Source organism: Dipteris shenzhenensis, chromosome 20 (genome assembly GCF_047967505.1).
Source record: "Dipteris shenzhenensis isolate YYH24624 ecotype China chromosome 20, Dip_SZ_1.0, whole genome shotgun sequence".
Taxonomy (NCBI): Eukaryota; Viridiplantae; Streptophyta; class Polypodiopsida; order Gleicheniales; family Dipteridaceae; genus Dipteris; species Dipteris shenzhenensis.
In genome coordinates, this window is record NC_141615.1 from 42,292,048 (window position 1) to 42,311,260 (window position 19,213).

The 19,213-nt window shown below is 43.0% G+C and overlaps 1 protein-coding gene across 2 annotated transcripts in view; it reads right to left on the bottom strand.

Annotated features, from left to right (window-relative positions):
- HBT (CDC27 family protein) overlaps positions 1 to 19,213 on the bottom strand; it is a 167,206-nt gene that overhangs the window by 37,880 nt on the left and 110,113 nt on the right. For both annotated transcript variants that reach the window (XM_087391503.1, XM_087391502.1), the window contains exon 9: positions 17,325 to 17,560. In XM_087391503.1, coding sequence (XP_087247629.1) covers positions 17,325 to 17,560 — 236 coding nt within the window. The remainder of the gene's footprint in view (positions 1 to 17,324; positions 17,561 to 19,213) is intronic.

Sequence of the window (19,213 nt, forward strand, 5' to 3'; positions counted from 1 at the left end):
GGCCATGATCTATAAGCCATGCACTGGTCTGTGCAGACCAACAGCTTGTGTCTCCTCATGCTATAAGCTGCTGTGAGGGCCGTAGTTTAGGGTATCTTACTATGGCCATCACATGTAGGTTATGTATGTAACCGACGACTGGAAAAGGGCATACACCACCATAGGGGCAGCAGCCGATTCAGCACGCACGATCTCATGCAGTTCCTACGCATCATCCTAGCAATTTGCAAAACCAAGGGCCTATCCATCCCCCTCCATCCGCTATGAGCATCTGGCCCCAAGGTTCATTGTCAGGTCCCTCTCCATGCAAAAAAGTTTCATTGTAAGGTCCCTCTCCAAGTTTTTCCTGCCCCTAGGGAGAATCAAATGATGCGCACAATATTATCTATGCGATCAAAACTCCTACCAACCATGCTTCTGGTCCTCCAACCCTATCTATGAAATCAGAAACCTAATCCAAAGAGAGTAACCATGTTTCACTCCAATAGTGCTTTGTATTACATCACATATTGCACCTTGAACTTGCAACCTATCAATCATGACTCATATCGTATCAGAATCCCCAAATTATCTCCATGGCAATCATGTATACTAGAGACATTACAAAATACCTTTCTTGTAAGAATAGAATATATTCAATCGTACAAATTCAGATTTTTGTTGTTCTAAAGTCCAAAATTATACACTGAAAATAAAGAGAAAACGAAAGAGAAGATTTGAAAGACAAAAGGTAGACATACCTAGGGTGCAAAGCAATGCTTATGTCGTCATCAATGCCCAAGCATAAGCAACTATACTAGGTTTTTTACAATAGTAGTTACTCCATTTAGGGGCAGCTATGAATGTACACATTAACAAAAAAGAAACTCTGTGCGCGCACGCGTGTGTGTGTGTGTGTGTGTGTGTGTGTGTATCTTTTGAAATTGCTCAGAGACACAGAATTCCTTGGGTATTCTTCGCGACAAATTGAGATTGAGATTCTCTTAGGCTGTTTTTGGAAAGCAATTTTGCTTGTTTGGGATATATCCCAAACAGCCGGATTTTGCTTTGTTCTTTACCTGGGTTAGCTACTACGCACTCTAGACTCTCTGGAAAGCTAGAAATCACAGTGTCTTTGGTGATCCAGTATTTTCTACTTTCCATCGTTCTTTGCAACAATCGCTCTTCGATTGTTTGCAAACTCACTGCATGGATCAGGATGTATATTTGTCTTACATGGACATCTTTGCTTGATGTACTATTTCCGCTTACCAGTTTTTTTTCTGCCTAGCTATATTGTAATATAAAGCAATCAAAGATTTCACCGAAAAAAAAAAAGAGTGTGTGTGTGTGTGTGTGTGTGTGTGTGTGTGTGTGTCTGTGTGTGCATGCGTGCGTGCATGTGCACGCGCGCGCGTATGTGTGAAGGTAAAGTTGGAATGTATAATAGGTAAGAGACTAAAAACTTTTTGGATGGATAGGGTAATAGAGTTTGTGTCTTCATATTTTGATGCATATTGTAAATGATACGGGGTCAAATGTTAATTGAAAATTGCTAAGATGTCCAATGTTGGCATTAATTTTACTACTCTCCAACACCACACTCTCTCATGCACATGAAACCTCACATGCCAACCCACTAATGCATGGGAAATATGTATCTATGCATATCGGGAAGGGAAAGAACATTAACCCACTCTTCTTGTTTGATTCTTGGGCCTAAAAATCAAAATGACCTAGGCCATGTGCATTTTCATCATTTCTTATGCATGGGATTTTGGGGGATTAACATTTATCTTGCACTTAGCTTGGACTATGTTGTTGTGACCCAAAGCCTCGTTGGGGTCAATCAGCACCACTAGATGTCAAAAAGAAGTGCTAGCAAGGGAGAGGCTCAAAATTAGTCAAGGTTGGGACTCAAATAATTTGGTTGATTGGATTCCTCCTTGGATCAAGGCATGGGGTCCAATGAGTCACTCCAAAGTAGCAGTCTTGGTAAACTAACAAAGGCTTCTTGCTTGGGTATGGCTACTTGATTGTCAACACTCTGCGTCGATGAGCCGCTTGGGCTAGCCTACTAGATCCTAAAGGTTGGCACTCAACTCAAAAGTGAGAGGGACTAGAGGGTTATGTTTCTGATCCAATGGAGGCTAGGTATAAATAGTAGTAACTTTGAGTGGAGTGTTTAGATTGAGGCAAAGTAGAGGCGCCACTCTTCCTTGTAACATTTACATGCACCCATTGAGATGGATGACTTGAGGTGGGAAAACTCCAATTGGACTTGCTTTTTCCACCATGGAGTGGTGCAATGTGCACTACTACAATTAAATTATTAAGGTATGTTAACACTTGGAGGATGTAATCTAGCAAGATCCCTACTAGGCAAGGCAAGGTTGTAACTTGGTTGTGCCTTTTCTCCTTAGCCCGGATATGATCTTGTTGTTTAATGACCTTCTAGCATAGTGTTGTCGCTGTCTCTCCCAAATCTAGGTTTCAAGGGTATTCGTCATCTAGTAGTGTCGTTGCTCATTGTAGCATAGGTGGTCACAAGTATAGCATAGGTCCTCGGGTCGTATTCCTGTGAGAGGTGTAGGCTAAAGCATGGAAAGCAGATCTCATGTGCATGTGGGTGAGAAATAAGGCTTGATCACAACAATGGATGGAGGCTCTCTCCTCCATGGGATCTCAAGGGTTGAGAAGGGGGTTGTAGGGTTTAGAAGGGTGATAGGATTGAGAGACCTATCTAGGAGTTCCAGGGTTTAGAGAGGGTTGCAGGGTTTAGGAGGAGTCTAGGGCTGAGGAGTGGAGACAGCTTGGCGACTTGAAGGGGTAAAGGGTTGAGGAGGAGGGACAAGGCAAAAAGGAGGAGGGGGGGAGGAGGAAGGAGGAGAAGGAGGAGGAAGAACAGAGGAGGAGGAGGGAGGAAGGAAGAGGAGAATAAGGGGGGAGGATGAGAGATTGCAAGGTTAGAGCATGGTATCACACAATAGTGTTAAGGGAGCATGGACCCAAGGAGAACAAGCACACATCTGAACACCAAAGGATAATGAACATTAAACCCCAAAGAGTCAAAGATTCATTGCATTGAGAGATATTTATACCTGTTGGTCTCTACACAATTTGTAGTAGGTACCTCCAGGGTGGGACCTCTTTTGTAGGGGACCTCTTAGACAAGAGTCCCTCCACTTTTTTGGAGCGACCTCTTGGGTCATCTCTACACAATGTAGGGGAACCTCATTAAGCCCCCCAGAAACTAGGTGAACCTCATGAGTCCCCCCAGAAAGTGTGGGAACCTCATGAGTCCCTCCACAAAGTGGGGGGACCTCAAAAAGTATAGGTCTTTTCCTTTCTCTCTCTATTTTTAGTATTTCTCTCTCTAGATCCCGATTTTGCAAGTATGGTTGGATATTTTCTCGAGAGTGTCTATCCTGATCCTTTAAGATTCATCATACCATAGTTCAAGCTCAAAATATTACATGCTAAGCTTTGCTGCTACTCTACACACATAGTGATCTCATCTTCATTGCCTTAGACTGCACTTCTGACCCTTGTTTCCATAGATTAAACATACATATAGAAAGCCTATGCCAACTTATCATAGAGACTAGTTGAGATAGGAAGGCATGTGAGGGGGATCACCTCATTGAGGATCATTTGAAGATCACCTATACCTATGTTTACATGGTCGTATTCATGGTGGGTATTCCATCTAGGTGCACATGCCTGATATGGATGCTCTCTTTGCCTTCTTAAGATGTCTAACTGAGCATTTTTTGGGAAGAGGTTGGGCCTAAAAGGGGCTAAACAACAGGAAGAGATAATGTCACAAGTGAAGGAACTCTTGGAAAAGGAATTAATACAGCCAAGTAATTCTCCTTACTCTTCCCCTGTGTTGGTTGTGCAAAAGAAGGATGGCAGTTTGAGAATGTGTATTCATTATAGGGCTTTGAATAAAGTCACAATTAAGAATCGTTTTCCAATTCCACGCATTGATGATATATTGGATCAGTTGGAAGGTTCCTCAATGTTCAGTCGTATTGACCTTAAAAGTGGATACCATCAGATAAGGATACGGCCTGAAGATGTCTACAAGACTGCCTTCCGCACTTCATTTGGCTTATATGAGTTCCTTGTGATGCCTTTTGGTTTGACTAATGCACCTGCCACTTTCAATAGAATGATGGACAGAATTTTTAGAGCACACAGAAAGTTTGTGGGCACTTTCTTCGATGACATCATTGTGTTCTCTAAAAATGAGCAGGAGCACAGGAAACACCTCACTATTGTGTTTCAAGAGTTAAAAAGACACAAGCTATTAATAAACACCAGGAAAAGTGAGTTCTTTATCCATGAGATTCATTTTCTCGGTCATATAGTCAAAGCATGGAGTCAAGATGGATCCTGCAAAAGTTGAGGCCATAAGGAGTTGGCCAATTTTGAAAACTCTGCACGAAGTCAGAAGCTTTCCTGGGTTGTGTTCATACTATCGGAGGTTTATAAAGTACTTTGCAGAAATTGCTTCTCCCTTTCATGCTTTACAAAAGAAAGCTGTACCGTTTCGGTCGGGACCTAAGGAAAATGCAGCTTTTGAAGAGCTGAAGCCAAAATTGTGTTCTGAACCCATTATTATCTTGCCAGATCTTGCAAAACCCTTCGCTGTAACTTGTGATGCATGTGGGAACAGCATAGGAGGCACTTTGATGCAGGATGGCAGAGTGGTTGCATATGAGAGTAGAGTTCTCACAGATGCTGAATTGTACTTGCAGAGATACGACAAGGAAATGTTAGCAGTGATACATGCTTTGACCACATGGAAACATTACCTTCTTGGAGCTGATTTTTATGTGCAAACTGATCATCAGTCACTTAGATATTTTCTCACGCAGAGAAAATTATCTGAAAAGCACATGAGATGGGCTAACTTCCTCTCAATGTTTCATTTTCAAATTGTACATGTGCCGGGTAACAAAAATATCGTGGCTGATGCACTTTCCAGGAAACCACAGCCTGAAGCAGTCTCCAAGAAACCCAGTGTTTCAGCAGTGAGCATTGCTTACAACAATGTGTTAGATGTCATGAAAGATCAGTATGTTAATGATGCTGATTTTTGAACTATTTATGAACAACTTTCTGATGGTCAAAGGCATGATCACTATATGTTGAAAGAGGGTTTCATTTTGATGCATGGACGACTCTATGTCACTGATCAGATGCGACAAAAAGTCATAATGGAAAGTCATGCTCCTCCATATGCAGGACATAGGGGAATTACAGCAACAATTACAGTAGTGGAGCAATACTTTTATTGGCCATCTTTGAGGAAAGATGTGGAAGAATATGTGAGAACATGCATGGTTTGTCAGAAAGTAAAGCTTGACAGGCAGAAGGCACTTGGGTTGTTACACCCTTTGCCAATTCCGAATAGACCATGGCAAAGCATAGCTATGGATTTTGTGTTTGCTCTTCCACGTACTCCTACTGGACACGATGGATTGTGGACAATAATTTGCAGGTTTAGCAAACAAGCCCACTTTGTGCCAGTAAGAAAGAAAATTACAGCAGATCAAATGGCCAAATTGTTTTTGCAGCATGTCTTCAAGTATCATGGGATGCCTGAATCCATAATCAGTGATAGAGATCCGAGGATGCCCAGCCTCTTTTGGAGAGGACTGTTTGAAAATATGGGCACTACGCTGAATTTTTCGTCATCTTTTCACCCTCAGTCTGATGGACAATCGGAGCAGGAAAACTCTACCATCTTGGATATGTTTAAATGCTATGTCTCAGACCACAAAAGCAAATGGGAGCATTATTTGCCTTTGCTGGAATATGCTTACAATAATACGGTGCACACATCCACAGGTAAAGCACCTTTTGAAATAGTGGAAGGTGCCAGGAAGATACCTCCCATTTTGCATACAAAAGAGAAAATCTTCGAAGCTGATCGTTTTGTGGAAAGCCTTGAAGAGGCTTACAAGAAGATCAAAGATGCCTTGCAAAGAAGTCAAGACAAGCAAGAAAAGAGCAGCAGATAAGCACCGCAGGGAATTGGTATTCACAGAAGGTGATTGGGTTTTGCTGCGTTTTCAAAAGGCAAGACTGAAAAATAAGAAAGGCAAGGAAAGGTTGTACACAAAGCTGAACATGCGTTACTATGGTCCTTTCCAGGTTTTGGAAAAGATAAACGAGGTAGCTTACAGGCTGAAGTTGCCTCCGCATTGGAACATACATAATGCCTTTCATGTGACCTTATTAAAGCAATATCATGGAGATATTCCCGAGGATGTACCTGATGAGGTACAGCCTGAAGTGGAAGAACAGGATGAACTTCTGGTCCCAGAGCAGATTCTGGCACACAGAGATAGACAGCTCAAGGGTAAAGTTATCCGCCGCTACTTGGTAAAATTTCAAAATTAACCATCACTTGATCCGAAATGGATGGAGGAAGGTGAACTGGCAGATTCACCTGGGATATTGCAGCTTTACCTTGATGCTTTCCAATTAGAGCCGACTGCGGTCCGGGCTTCTACAGGTAGTTCAGCAGAGCGAGCGTCTAGAGCATTACCTGATGTTCCAGAGGGGGGTAGCACCTCCACTCCCTCAGTACAGACGGGCTCACTGTGATTTCATGAGGTCACTTGATGACACTGTATGTTTCATCCGAGATACTGAGCTGACAGTATTTCTGCTGTGAGACTTCATGATATTGATGCATCTTGACTATTGATCGCCGAGGATCACATAGATTTTGAGCAGTATTATATATGGATGGATGCATGCCTCTCCTAGCCATATTTTCAGTTTCTCTGTATACTATAGTTGCGGATTTCTTGTATACTCTTTTATGCTATATTTCATGCTCGCTCCTGTGTTTTGGGGCAGCAAACTGTGGTTTACTGTTTCAAGAGAGAGGTATGTCACGGGGGCGTGAAATTCTAAGTACTTTAATGTACTACAAGACCGTGACAACTTTGGTTTTAAAAGTCCAAGCATGGGCTTAATAATGTGTAATTAAATGCGGCATGGTGCCTAGCACATAAGCGTAATTAATCCCTAGGCCCAAAGGCATTCCAAGGAATTAAAAGAGTGGTTGTTGGGAAATGATGATGTGGCATTTTTTATGGGCCCCCTAGAGGGCCATGTACCTTCAATGGCCCCCCTAGAGTTCCAGGTGGCTCTAGTGCCTTCTACATGCTCCTTTGCCATTCCTGGACCTTCCTGGGCCTTCTAAACTTCACATGTGTGGTTTTCTCTCTCATCTTCTCCCTTTGTTGAGATTTTGGACTGGTTTTTCAGCCTCCTTCAGCTGAATTCCGTTTATCTTCATAACTCCTCACCCGTTTGGATTCCTCGACTTCCGTTTGGCCCGATGGCTTCCCCTCTGCCTCCCCTTTGTAGTGATATGCTTTTCCCTCCGTCCATTTGGCAGAACGGGCAGAGCTGAGCACTTCTTTTGCTGGTCGAATTTGCAAAAGTGGCTTCTTCTGGACCTTTTTGCTTCTACCGCCTCCTAGGCCTCTCCTCTTGCAAAGCTACAACTTTCAGTTGAATTTCGAGTGGTCCTGCGCGCTGGTTGACTGGTTTTTCTCAGTTTGGAGGACTTTCAGGCGATGAAACTTCTCCAAAACCTTCTCAATGCATTCCTCTCTGAAGCACGCTTCTTTTGAGCCCAAAAACTCCCACTTCTTCGCGACAGAAGTGCTTCTTTTCGCATTTTCAGTGGAGTTCTTGCTGGTCGGCTCTTGTAAATGCTCTTTCTTCATGCCTTTGCACTCCTCTTTGGCTGCGAATGCAATTGGGCATTGGCTACTATGTCCTCTTGGCGATTGAGGACTTGGTTCGAGTTTTCAGGGCTTGGTGAGTTGTGATTTTGCTACTACAATTTCTTTTTGCCATAAGCTATTGGTTGGCCTCGTGTGCCACCTCTTTCTTGGCTCACAGGTGCCCAGGCAGTGCTACATGAGTCATTCTTTGGTTGGGTACTTTGCTGATTTTATTTTGGAGCTTTGAAAAGCTTTGTGAATGCCATCTGGAAACCACTCAAAGAGAGTGCAGCTGGGGTGCAGTGTGATTGCATCTGGACAGCCAATGGAATTGCACTCGGAAAAGAGAATGCCTTTGGGTTGAGCCTATGGGTTAAGTGCACTTATGTGATGGTGTTCTATGCTTGAAAGCCTTGCGAAGGCTTAGTGAATTGGGACTGCGTGCTCAGTTGCAGGGAAGGTCTCCCAGATGCAACTTGTAATCATTTCACTGTGAAATATAAAGAAATACCGAAAGGGGCGCCACGGTGTTTGGGGCCAATCGGGTGCACTTGTCTATGTCTATTGAGCAGGGGCATTCTAGCCTCGATCCCTTTTTCAGTGGTTTTGTTTGTGAACAAATGGGTAAATGCCAAATGGTGATCATGCAATGGTTAATGGTTGTGATATATGCTTTGTGAGCTGTAAATAAGTGCTGAAGTGATTAAAGGTTTAGTTCCACTGCCCTCTGAGTGATTAAAGGCCGGTTTCAAGGTATCCCATTTGCAATGGCTGGCAACAATCAAGATCTATTTGGCATTCTTTGTGAAGATGATAAGTTGGATGGCACCAACTATCCGATGTGGTCTTATCTCATGAAACATATTCTTGATGCAAAGCATTTGTGGAATATTGTTTTTGGGGTTGATCTGAGGCCAACCAATGCTACAGTGGTTGCCTCTACTCCTGGTCCCTCTGTAGGGGGTACTCCTCCTAGTGCCGTATCTTCTAGCACTCCTGCTACTGCTCCCCCAACTCAGGAACAATCAAGATGGGATGCAAGAGATGCGAATGCACATTCCTATATTGCTTTATGATGCGAGAGAATCATTATTCCACACATCCGATCTTGCAGGACAGCAAAGGATGCTTGGGACAAATTGGCTTCTCTTTATTAGATTCGCAATGAGGCACGTATTGCATTTTTAAGAAGACAATTGCAGGAAGTCAGTATGAATGAAGGTGATTCTATGGATGCATATCTGACAAAGGTAAAGGATCTCATGGAACAACTTGCCAATATTGATGAGGTGGTGCCAAATTCTCGACTTGTCAGTACCACATTGAATAGATTGCCAGATACATATCAAAGGTTTGCTACAACCCTTCGATTAGTGGCCATGGGTAATCCAGACCACTACTCTTTTGATCAGCTTGTCACTTTGCTTTTGCAGGAAGAGCAAAGTCATGCTAATAGACAAGCCATTATTCCTGATCATGCATTTGCTTCACAACGGACAGCAAGAGGCAAGGCTTCCAAGCCTATGGGCAAGCCTAAATCTGCGCATAGCAGCTGCAATTCCTCCCATGCATCTAAAAATACAGCAGATAAGTCAAAGAGGAAAAGATGCAACTATTGTCGCAAGCCTGGACATGACATTTCACAATGCAGAAAGCGCATTGCTTCGGAGAAAAAGAAAGCAAGACTGACAGTTAATGCCTCACATGCAATTGAATCCCACGAGCCAGCAGATGCTTCACATGCACATGCTCTCCAGGATGATTGGGCATGGGCTGTCCATTGCTCATTTGATCCCTCCAAAGTTGATGCACTCTTTACTTCTAATGATGCGCAGTCTTGGTATTTTGATAGTGGTGCTTCCAAGCACGTCACATCTTGCAAACAGTTGTTTCATTCTTTAGCTGATGCACCTCAAGGGAGGACTGTCACATGTGCTAATAATGCTTCCTATGCTGTAAAAGAAATTGGAGATGTGCAACTCACATCCATTTCAAGCCATCATGTCACTTTAACAAATGTTCTCTTTGTGCCTGGAATTGAAGTCAACTTGATTTCAATTTCAGCAATTGCCACTTCAGGTTTCAAAGTGATTTTTGATGGCTACAGATGCCTAGTTTATGATCTTCGTGATGACAATGCCATAGTTCTCACTCGCACTTTGCAAAAGGGACTTTATCACCTTGATCATCACTCAGCTGCACTTTCTATTGGAGCATTTGCTATTTCAGATTCACAGCTTGCTGAAACTCATCTTTGGCATGAGAGAATGGGTCATCTCAATTATAGAGCTCTTGCAAAGCTACATTCATAGCAGATGGCTAATGATGTACCTCAAACTCACATAGTTTCCAAACATGTGTGTGAGGGTTGTCTTTTGGGTAAGATGCATCGGCTTCCTTTTCAAAAGAATTGTCCAAAACTCTCACAAAGGAAATTGCAGCTAGTACACAATGATGTCTGTGGCCCAATGAGGACAAATGCCATTGGGGGATACAAATATTTTATGACTCTCATGGATGACTTCACAAGATATTGCTGTATATATCCTTTAAAAGTCAAATCTGAAGTGTTCTTATGCTTTCAGAGGTGGCTGAATATGGTTGAGAATGAATCAGGATGCAAGCTTGTCACCCTCAACACAGATAGGGGGGAGAGTATATGTCAAAGGAGTTTGATGCATTTTTGTCTTCATGGGGCATTGTTCACTCATGCACTACTCCTTACACTCCTCAACATAATCCTGTTCCTGAAAGGAGGAACAGGTCTACTATGGAGATGGCCAGATGCATGCTTAAGGCCAAGTCTTTGCCCAATAAATTTTCGCTTGATGCAGTAATGTGTGCCAACTATGTGCTGAATAGATCACCTACAAGGGCATTGAAGACTGTTACACCTTATGAAGCATGGAAAGGCAGGAAGCCTTTACTTTCACACATGAGAGTTTTTGGGTCTCTTGCATGTGTTCATGTACCATCTCAGCTGAGACATAAGCTTGATGACAAGGCAATCAAATGCATATTTATTGGTTACAGCCAGGAGAGCACAGGGTATGGGTTATACCAACCAAATACTGGGAAGATTATTGTCAGTAGGGATGTAATCTTTGCTTAACATTCGGCTTCTCCTCTCGTGGACTGCAAAGCTAAGCAAAAAGTTGACATGTTTGATGCCTTTGAATCTTGGTTACCTCTGCCTTCCTCAAAAAAGGACTTTGACCAGCAACATGAGCCTCCTGCAAGCCCTCCAACAAGCAATGATCAGCCACTACCCCATGCTAATTTGCAGGTTTCTCTTCCAACACAAAATGATCCCACTATTCATGATGCAGTGATTGAAGAAAGAGCTGTCAATAGACAGCAAAGGAAAATTCCCTAATGGCTTCTTGATACATTGAGGGACAGCAAACAAGATCAGCCTTTTGCTGCCCGGACAAGATCAGGGAATAGACAGATGCATGGTCACTTTCTGAGTTTGCACTCCTTGCTACAGCTTGCAATGAAGAGCCTCTGTGCCATAAAGATGCTTTTGACAGCAAAGAGTGGATGGATGCAATGAGAGCTGAGTTACAATCCATTGCCAAAAATGACACATGGGAATCAGTAGATCTCCCTCCCGGAAAGCATCCCATTGGTACGAGGTGGCTCTACAAATTAAAAAGGAAATCGGATGACAGCATAGATCAACACAAAGCCCGTCTTGTTGCAAAAGAGTATGCCCAACAACAAGGCATTGACTTTGAGGAGACATTTGCTCCCACATCCAGGATTACTACCATTAGGTGTGTCATTGCCATTGCCGCCCATCACCATTGGCAAGTGCACCAACTTGACATCAAGACTGCTTTTCTTCATGGGGATCTGCAGGAAGAAGTCTATGTCACACAACCTCCTGGCTTTGAGGTTGTTAATTCTGAAAACAAGGTATGCCGGCTTAGAAAAGCCCTTCATGGTTTGAAGCAGGCACCCAGGGCATGGTATGCCAAAATTCATGCACACTTACTATCCCTTGGTTTTCAGAATAGCCCCATAGAACCCACTCTTTATGTCCGTGGGAGTGGATCTGATTTTCTAGTGCTGATTTTATATGTGGATGATATGCTCATTACGGGCCCGGATACTCAGCATATTGCAGCTTTCAAGGCTGATTTGCAGCAGGTTTTTGAAATGTCAGACATGGGACAGCTCCACTATTATTTGGGCATTCAGTTTGCTCATGTTGAGGGGGGTATCATGATGTCACAGTCCAAGTATATTGGACAGCTCCTTGATCGTTTTCAGTTCGAGGATTGCAAGCCAATCTCTACTCCAGTGGACCCTGGCTTCAAATTCTCAGCTCATGATGGGAGCCCACCATGTGATATCACTCTTTATCAGCAGGCTGTTGGATGCCTTATTTATTTATGTCACACCAGACCTGACTTACAGTATGCAGTATCTCAACTCAGTAGATTCTTGCACATGCCCAGTTCACAGCATTGGCAGGCAGTGAAGAGAGTTTTCAAATATCTCAAAGGCACTCAGAATTTAGCCCTCTTCTATATTGATCAGGGCTCACTTACCATGCACACTTACACGGATAGTGACTGGGCAGGATGTTCTGACACCAGAGTGTCACATACCGGCAATTGTTTTTTGCTTAGCAATTCATGTATCTCTTGGCTTAGGAAGAAGCAACCAACAATTGCCACATCTAGCTATGAGGGTGAGTACAGGGCAGCTTTCACCGCTACAGTAGAGTGTGTCTGGCTTCGACAGTTAATTACAGATCTTGGTATTCGCAAGACATCCTCCACTATGGTCTACACTGACAGCCAGAGTGCTTTGGCCATTGCGTGTAACCCAGTGTTTCATGCGCGTACCAAGCATATTAAAGTTCACTATCATTATGTTCGGGAGCGGTTGTCAGCAGGAGACATAGAGTTGTCCTATCTTCCCACAAAGGAGAACATAGCAGATCTGTTTACAAAGGCACTTCCTCGTCCCAAGTTCAAAGTCTTCCGCCAGGCTTTACACTTGGTTCCCTTTGTTACATGATCTGACATACCTTGTACATCCATAGGTGGCTATATCCTTTTGGATGAACATGTGCCACCATGATCAAAAAATACCAGGTATTCTAAAACGTTTCAAGAATACTTCAGCCCATCATGGAGGGGGGTTTGTAGGCCATCTTCTCCTAGTTCTAGTGATGCCCTATAGGCCCTGGTATGTGCCTTGTAGACATTGGTATAGGCACTTAGTTTATTGTGTGCCTTTTATGCCACATAGGACACTTAGTCCTATGTGACACCTAGGACACTTAGTCCTAGGTCTAGGTACAACTCCTATGTACTTTGTTTTTACACACTACTCAAGATTGACGTGACGGCTGTTTCTTTCAACTCTTTGTACCTTACACTCTCTCTTTCATTCAACAATCCTACAAACGTGTGGTGGTGAGGAGCGATGGCGAGCTCAACCCCTCCCTCACACATCCATGTATCTTGCCCGCAACCTGCGATTGCTGCTGCGCCTGCATCCGTACCCCATTTGTCAACCCTTGTACATCTTCCGTCTGCACACGTCCCAGCTAGATTCCGTACCAAATTCATCTTCCTCTCTGCAGCCTTTTGCTCTCCTCACGCCGGGTCTTGTGCAGTCTTTTCCTGATGTCTCTTCCTCCCCTCTTCCTGCTGCTTCAACAGATGGCTCTTTCGTTTTCTCTGCTTCAGCCCCCCCTTCTGCCTCTGCTCCTCCTGCACGTGTCTTCTTTCGGCAAAAGCGTGGTGGTTTGCCTCCTTCCACCTTGGTTAAATCGGCAAAGTTCAGATGCAGCTATTTCGTCGAAGGTTACAGATGTTGATCTAGCTCCTTTGCCTCTGAAGCTTGTGCCAGAGTCTTCTTCTGTTCGGGATGCAGAACTGCCTTTTTTACTGGAATCTTTTCATCCCATGTTACAACAGGTTTTTGACCCTGTGATTCAGAAATTTCGGGTACCGATGTGGTTTCATCACTGCATCAGTTTTTACAAAGCAATAATTTGAAGCTAGAGGATGCTGTGTTTGATCCTCCTCCAGCTTGATATGTAGCTTTTTACTTGGCTGCCTCATGACTTTTGCTCTAAGGCTTTACTTGTAAATTTTTTTCTTGTACTTATTGGTGGGTTTTTACCTCTTTTTGAGGTTTCCCACACAGAAATATAAGATTTCGCTAAAAAAAAAAGTATGTGTGTGTGTGTGTGTGATTGGGTTTGGCAAAACTGAAGAAGAAACTTGAATACTGGAAACTTGCCACATGGCCTTTGCATGTCATGCTACGAATTGTTCAATCCATTCTTATGGCATGTATTCAGTTTTATTTGTCCTTAATCATGTTCAACAAAGGGCATCTTGTAGTCTTCATGTCTCTGGTCCTGGAAGCCTTTTTGCGCTCTACACATGGCAAAAAAGCTTGTGATTACTTTCAGTGCAGCATCTATGTTCTCCCAAGATGCATGGAGGACTTAATATTATGAATCTTCATGTGCACATTCTTGCTCATAAAGGCAAAATGATGCTGCAATTTATGCAGGGTTCTCAACCATGGGCTGCCATGACGCGTCATTTTCTCTCTCAACTTACTACCCCTGCCTTTGGTTATTGGCAGCCCAGTCCTTGGGACTTTATCTTAGGTTCTATTCAAAGGCTTCCCCTTGATCTCCAACATGTTGCTGGACTGGAAACATATTCTATCTCACTTGGAATTGACCGGCAGGGATTCTTTACAAGGCAATTCTTTACGTCTGAAAGCATACATTGGTCGATGAGCATTTTCCCCTTCGTTGGCTTTGCAGGAGCCTCAAGGTTCGTATTTTTAGAGTATTAAGGGGATCCATTCTGTTGCAAATGTGATTCATGATGATGGGTACCCCTCTTTCTTTTCCTCAAGCTGCTGCAAAATTCAGTCTTGGCATGCATTACTGTCTTGTTTGGTATCTTATTACTCATATGCTTCAGCCTTATATTCCAATACCTCCTTTGGAAATTCAGGATCGGCTTCAAGACTGGACACTTCATTTGCCGTCTCACATAACAGTTTCTTCTTTGTATAAGGTTCTTCGGCCCTTGCCTTGGGTTTCGCAGCAGGCAAACAACCTTTGGCATATGAATCGTTCTACACAATGGTGGCAACGGAGATTGCAAGGGATTTGGAAATCTAAAATTCAACTTTGACAGCAGGTTTTTCTCTAGAGAATATTGTTAGGAGTTCTTCCATCCGGACAGTTTTTTTCACGGAGACATGTTGCTCCATCTGTTTGTCAGAGATGCTTGGCTCCACAAGAGTCAGTGCCTCATCTTCTTTGGCATTGCGCTCACACACAGTGACTTTTTGGGATTGCTGCGCCAGCGTTTACACACCAGATTTTCTAATGCTGCTTTTGGAAAATCTTTCTGGTTATTTGGGATTCACCCACACAGACAGGGTTTTGATTTGTTTTTTGTATGGGTTTGATATTGGGCACTATGGACTCTCTGGACAGATAGAAATCATAGAGTCTTTGGTGATCTCTTTTTCCCCCTATACTCTTTCTTCAAGCACTCTTTGCAGCAATCTTTTTTTGATTGCTTGCAGAAAGGTACTTTTGATCAATCTTGACATCTTCTCTTGATGTACTTGAGCACATCCTACTTTGGGATTGTGACTCTGTAATATAAAAGAAAAATATTTTCACCCAAAAAATTTTGCTTATGTTATGCCTAGGAACTCCCTTTTTGATCGAGCCCAAAATCTCATGCATTATTGTTCTGTCTAGATCACCCTAGAAGCCTACCAGTACAATACCTCTTCTCCCGCACATTTCTTCTATTGCACCTCTTTTGGGAAGAGTGTTGCATCTTCCGAAGCAGCATTTTGTAGTCTTCACCAAAATATTTGCATTTTGCGGGACATGGAGCAACCCATACCTTCATGTCTAGATATTAGTTATGTTTTGGAGCATCCTTTTCGAATTCCTTAATGTTTTGCTTCTTTTCCAAATGCATGTTAAAAGTGTTGTCAGCTTGGTCATTTTGCTTGGGCATTCCCCTTACACTCATGTCTATCTAGATGCCAATGTTAAGGGCTCTTTGTCCATCCCTCGGGTTTCTACTCCTCTCCAGTCAGATAAGGTGCAGCAGCCAAAGAATAAAAAAGAATGGAGACGAGTGCATATACCTAGATGGGGATGAATCCACCCTCAAGGAAAACAGGTGATCTAACTATCTCTTTTGATTCCTTTGTCAAACCCGTTCCATGCTCTTTCAGTGCAAGATACACTTATGTGTAAATCTCTATCACCTTCTTTCAATTTTTCAACATCTTCTGATGTTGATGCTTCTAATTCCCGAGAGCCCTCTTCAATTCAGCACTCTCCCTTGCTTGGAGTTGAGCCTCTCCAGTTGTTGAGTCTCCGTCTCTCGAGCTGTAGGTGGATCTCTCTCCTTCGGATATGGTAATGTGGAGTAGTTTTGTGGATTACTCCGGAATCTTTTCATCAACCTAAAAGCACTTTTGCCCTTGTGGACATGCATCCTATGCTAGAACAAGTTGTGTGGTAGAACCGTGGTGGTGTAGACTACAATCTGTAAGACGATAAGTAAGCTCCAGCTTAGGTACCGGCAAGAAACATTGAAGCATTTGAGAAAGATATTGCCAAAGGGGTCGATAATACATCCCCAATTGATATTGTCTCGCTACGGATGGAAATGATGATAAAGTACCATCAGCATGAAGTACATCACCCACCAACCGAATCCCTTTGGATGAAATAAAATAAGAATGCATGGGTTCCTACAGGGCAAGGCGACGATCAACTACCTTTGACCAATGCAACTCCTAGCACGCCAAGAATTTGTATCAAGATAAGTCACGACCATGCCATTTGAGATAAGAAAGAATTTCTTTCCAACATGAAAACATTGTGGGGGTAAAAAGGCAGCCTCTAACTCTGTCATGAATATATTCCAAAATGAAATCCCAGTGAGTGGGATGCCATTGCCCACGGCATAAGTAGTCGATTGCGAAAGTAAATGACACATCATAGCAGCCCAAGGCTGGTCCCCCCCCCCCCCCCAAAACACACACACACACACACACACGATTATTTATTTTTATATTTATATATGCATATACATGTATGTATATATTATTTACTTCAATCAGCAGCTCTCAAAGTTTTTTGGCAATCTGCCTATAAAGGGATATAGTAGCAAAGGGTTTCTCAGAGGCATTAAGTAATCATGCTCTCTATGCTTTGTAAACACCAAAAGGACACAGTGAAGTGGCCATTTTGCTTCTATTACACATTATCATGCAAAATATTGGTCTCATCATTAAATGAGAACATATGACCTTTCTTAGGAATACATAATAGAAAGCCAACGAAAATCAAAACAAAACTGCACAGAATCCACATCCTTTACTTGTTTTACAGCAGCAAGAAAAAAAGGAACAGTAGACATCCCAACATTAATTGCACATTCAAAGTCTGGTTGTAGCAGCCAAGCCTTGCCTTCTCAGAGTATGTCTTAACCATTAACTGCTCATATGGCATGATTGTGTTCATTATCTATATAGTTTACTCACCTGACAGCGATACATACAAAGATGTCTAAAGGCCTCTCCTATCACTCTCAGCAGGTTTAAAAGCTCCATTGCACCCTCCATTTGCCTTTTCCCTCGTGGAAGGGCTGTACTCAGGCTATTCATTCTGGTACGACTGTGAGCTTCTTCATCGGTTCCACTTGACATAGCACGCCTTCCATTACCTAGAACACCTTCATCACTACCCACATCATCAAAAGAATCTCCATTCCTCCGCCCTGATTCAAGATACAATACCAAAACACCAAATCCAAAGATCAGTTCTCTATTAATATAGACATCTTCTAGATATCCAAAAACTCAAGAGACCACTCATTGGATGCCTTAATTTACCACATACACACTAAAAAGAGTGCCATAAAAAAGACAAAGTAGCCTACCTACCTATATGGTAAACAAGCATAGCATTAAGAAGAACTCCGTGCACCAAGACAGCACCACAGACGGGATGGAAAATTACCAAGGTCATTTATACCAAACGGTAGGATTACACTCCATCAAGGCAAGCATTAGGCGCAAGAAATTATGTGATCAAGTTGAAGCCGTTGAAGAAATAATGTGCATCGAAGGGAAGAAGTTACATACTTTCACATTAGGGCTAATTAGCAAACACTATCAAGGGCGAATACCCTTATCTTAATTCACGATTCCACAAGGGAACCATTCTTACCTAATCTAGTTCACCTAAACCAATGTTCAAACACAATCCATAGAAAAAACATTTAGAACCTTTGGTTCGTCTAGCTAAAGGCAAGTCTCACTATAGCGAGCTCCCACATTGCAAACCTGTCATTGCCATGACATGGCTACATTAAGATTCCTTCTGCTTCCACCGTTCTTCATATGACATCCATATTTGCATTTAAGATCATACATCAATAAGATCACAACCTTCATGGCCCGCTTGGGAGGTGAGCAATCACTGCTAGCTGATTTGATGATATAGATATTGCTATACGTGAATCCTCAACAGCCGGCCTACAGAAACACCTGGATGCCTTAGAGGTGTTTTGCATAGAGAAAGAAAGAAAGAAAGTTTACTAAAGTCTTTGGAAGACCGATGGGTCTATGAGACTGTGAAAAACCTGATGCAATGAGCTGTGGTAGTGGAGATACTAAACAAGCATCCACACCAATGCAAAATGGCAGTATTAAGTCCTAAGTACAACAAAGTCATGTCGATAGTCGACTATATGTATCAAACTCAGCATCAGCATCGACAACATCATAATCATCATCATCAACAGCAGCAGCAACAGGACATCAGGATGGATGAGGCAGTGGAGGTATGAGGTCAGCAATAAAGCGTTGTTGGCCCCTCAAAGGTGCAGTCTTGGTACGTCTACTGGTCGTAGCTCTGCATCTAACCAAGGCCACTATGATCCCCGTCGGTCAAGTACCAACCCTAAACAAGAAGGGCAGGTCCCCAAGTATGATCTGTGTGTCAACACTCTGTCTGAGCTGTCGAGTCACAGGCTCCAAATCACGATCATGCCGAGGTCTCGTCTCGTGGGGCTCTATGTGATCTAGCTGAAAGAACTCCGTGATAGAGCTCTGAGAGGTATTAGTCGAGGAAGAAGTCTGCTTCTGTCTCCGTGCTCGAAGTATCCTCTCGCGGTGTCTAAGCATCTCCTCATGAATGAAACAAGCCAAACACCGCTGGTCTGGGTAGGAGAGGAAACGGGCGAAAACCCCATAACTATCTCTGAAGAGGCAGTAGAAACGCCCTCGGATCTCATAGAAAACGGGACACCTGAAGATGAAATGCTCCTCTGTCTCACCCTCCTACATGTCACACAGTGTGCATATGCGCCTCTCCCTGGGTAACTACTCTACTGTACTCTGTCGCTCTCGATACGAAGTCTGTGTGA